This window comes from Lycium ferocissimum, unplaced genomic scaffold (genome assembly GCF_029784015.1).
Source record: "Lycium ferocissimum isolate CSIRO_LF1 unplaced genomic scaffold, AGI_CSIRO_Lferr_CH_V1 ctg15181, whole genome shotgun sequence".
Lineage (NCBI taxonomy): Eukaryota > Viridiplantae > Streptophyta > Magnoliopsida > Solanales > Solanaceae > Lycium > Lycium ferocissimum.
Genome location: NW_026715874.1, coordinates 1,102 through 4,285, shown reverse-complemented (window position 1 = coordinate 4,285; position 3,184 = coordinate 1,102). Strand labels below are relative to the sequence as shown.

The 3,184-nt window shown below is 40.4% G+C and overlaps 1 protein-coding gene across 1 annotated transcript; it reads left to right on the top strand.

The window, feature by feature from the left end:
* Positions 1 to 2,285: 2,285 nt before the first annotated feature.
* Positions 2,286 to 2,911, top strand: LOC132042416 (uncharacterized; the record flags this gene model as incomplete). Its single annotated transcript, XM_059432963.1, has 2 exons — positions 2,286 to 2,465; positions 2,678 to 2,911. Coding segments are annotated over exons 1-2 (414 nt in total), but the record flags the coding sequence as incomplete, so codon positions are not given.
* Positions 2,912 to 3,184: the final 273 nt, after the last annotated feature.

Below are 3,184 nucleotides of genomic sequence, written 5' to 3'. Positions count from 1 at the left end.
GTATGTGTAACTAAGAATGATAAGATATAGTAGAACTATATTAAGCCACGATACGCCCATGAAATGAATGATAGTGATGTTAAGTACGATAAAACCATGATATGCTTATAAGACGATTCATAATCATAAATCTACAAGATGTACGATAATGAGTATATGGTATGTATGCACAAATATATGTTTGATGATGCTAGAGTAAAACAAAGCCACAATATGTCTATGAAACGAGTGATAGTAATGAGCCTATGATGCATGTACGATATGAGATATATGTGATGTGGTCGAGCCCTCGTGGCCGAATAGGATATACTGTCGAGCCTATGAAGCCGAATACGGATAATGATCAAATGTGTATAAATAAATGCAGGATGATGACTAGCTATGTTAAGGTCATGATACCCCTATGTGATGTATATGTACATATGTATGTATCGAGCCCAGAAGGGCCGAGTACGAATACTACCAAGTGCATCGAGCCCATGAGGGCCGAGTACGAATACTATTAAGCCCATCGAGCCCAAGAGGGCCGAGTACGTATACCATCGAGCCTATCGAGCCCGAGAGGGCCGAGTACGCATACCAATGATCTCATCGAGCCCGAGAGGGGCCGAGTACGAATGATACCGACCTATATGAATACGATTATGATACATGTATGATATTTTCATGAGTATGATTATGTTATATGTATGATTATGCCATATGCATCACGTCCATGTGAGTGCGAATGAGATAAGTATATGACATCATTACGAGTATGAGTATGCTATGTATATGACAGCGATTAGAGCACGGATATGCTAATACCATGTAAGTGCCGAGTAAGGGCTATGTATATGCAAAGTACGTGATACGAGCATGAGTATGACAAGAGAATAGATATGAAAGGTAAGTAAGTAAAAGATATGAATGTATGTATACGAGCACGAAATAGAACATGGAACGTCCCTACGGAAAGCGGTAAGTACTATGAAGAGAATGTTAATGTCTCCCATCTTATGTTATTTCATATATTACCGTTATGTTTCTCCATCATTACTGCTCATGCTTTACATACTCAGTACAATATTCGTACTGACGTCCTTCTCTTTGGACGCTGTGTTCATGCCCACAGGTAGACAGGGAGACGGTGCCGATCCACAGTAGCTATCAGCGGAGTTGCAGAAGCCCTCCTTTATTCCGGAGGTGCTAATTCTGAGACATTATTTTATGTACATGTATTAAGGCACGGCGGGGTCTGTCCCGTCTATATGTCTAGTATTCCGAGAGGCTCGTAGATATTATGTGTGGGTAGTATGGTCCCGTAGACTACATGTACATGCAAGCTTATGTATATTATTATTTTGATAGCCCAAAGGGCCTATGTTTATTTAAGTAAGTATGATTTAAATGAAAGTTATTTTCTATGATCATAAATGATAAGAAATATGATTAAAGGCGGGATAAGCAATAGAATGGGTGGTTATTGGCTTGTGTTGAGGCGAAATCATCATTTCGGAGCATTAAGGCAAAGCAGTTCGAGGATGCGGGTTTGTCTAAGATTTACGACAAGGTTTTGACGGTGAGGCCATGATTGATAATGAGGTTGTTCTAAGAATCAAGGGGCTTGTCTTGTATCCCTCGTGTTGATATCTTGATTAGGACGATTTTAGAGGCTCACAATTCTAGATATTATGTTCATCTAGTGCTTTACTAAGATGTATTGGGATTTGAGGCAACTTTATTGGCGGGCTAGGATAAAGTGTGATATTGTTGAGTTTGTTTCATAGTGTTTAAATTGTCAACAGGTTAAGTACGAGCACCAGAGACCCCGGGGTACATTTTAGAGGATGCCGATTCCTGAGTGGAAGTGGGAGAGGATAGCTATGGATTTTGTTGTTGGACTTCCAAAGACCTTGGTTAAGCTTGATTCGATATGGGTCATTGTTGATAGATTGACCAAGTCTTCTCATTTCATACCGGTTCAAATCACCTATACTACTTAGAAGTTGGCCCAAATTTATATCTGTAAGATCTTTTATCTACATGGGGTCCCTATTTCCATCGTATCTGATAGAGGCATGACATTCACATACTGATTTCGGAGGACCTTGCAGTTTGAGTTGGGCACTAGGTTGAATCTTAGCATAATTTTTCACCCTCAGACAGATGGTCAGTCTGAGCGGACGATTCAAGTTCTAGAGGATATGCTCTGATCTTGTGTTATTGACTTCGGTGGCCATTGGGATCAGTTCGTACCATTGGCAGAGTTTGCGTATAATAATCATTACCACTCGAGCTTTGATATGGCCCCATTTGAGACTCTTTATGGAAGGAGATGTAAGTTTCCTATCAGTTGGTTTGATGCATTTGAGGTAAGGCCATGGGGTACAGATCTTTCAAGAGAGTCATTAGATAAGGTTAAGGTGATTCAAGAAAAGCTACTGGCAGCCCAGAGTAGGCAGAAGGAATATGCGGATCGAAAGGTTCGAGATAATAAGTTCATGGTTGGAGAACAAGTTTTGTTGAAAGTCTCACCCATGAAGGGTGTGATGAGGTTTGGAAAAAAGGTAAGATTGGTCTTAGATTTATTGGTTCATTTGAGATTCTTAGTCGTGTGGGGCGGGTAGCCTATGAGTTGGCTTTGCCTCCAGGTTTCTTAGGTGTTCGTCTAGTGTTTCATGTCTCTATGTTGAAGAGATATCATGGTGATGGTTCATTTATCATTCGTGGGGATTTTGTCTTGGTGGATGAGAACTTGTCTTATGAGGAAGAGCCTATTACTCTTCTAGATAGAGAGATTTGTAATTTGAGGTCTAAGGAGATTGCATCAGTGAAGGTTCAGTGGAAAAACTGCTTCGTTGAGGAAAGAGCTACGAGAGACCGAATCGAGATATGCGTAATAATTATCCCCAGCTTTTCATTGAGTAAGGTACCTTTGGCCTTGTTTCCCTTCCTTGTCCGTTCGAGGACAAATGATTAGTTAATTGGTATCTGATGTAACGACTCGTTAGGTCATTATGGGGGCTTTTACCATTTTACCCTTGCTAGTACCTTCCCGAGAATAGAAATGAGCTTAATGAGAACTCAAAGAGGTAGAAGGCTAAAACCTAAAACTTGATGTTTTTGTTGTTGCGCATTGTTTGAAAATTGTATGTTCAATTGCGGGGTGACTAGGTAAATTAGACTTCCACCCACACATACG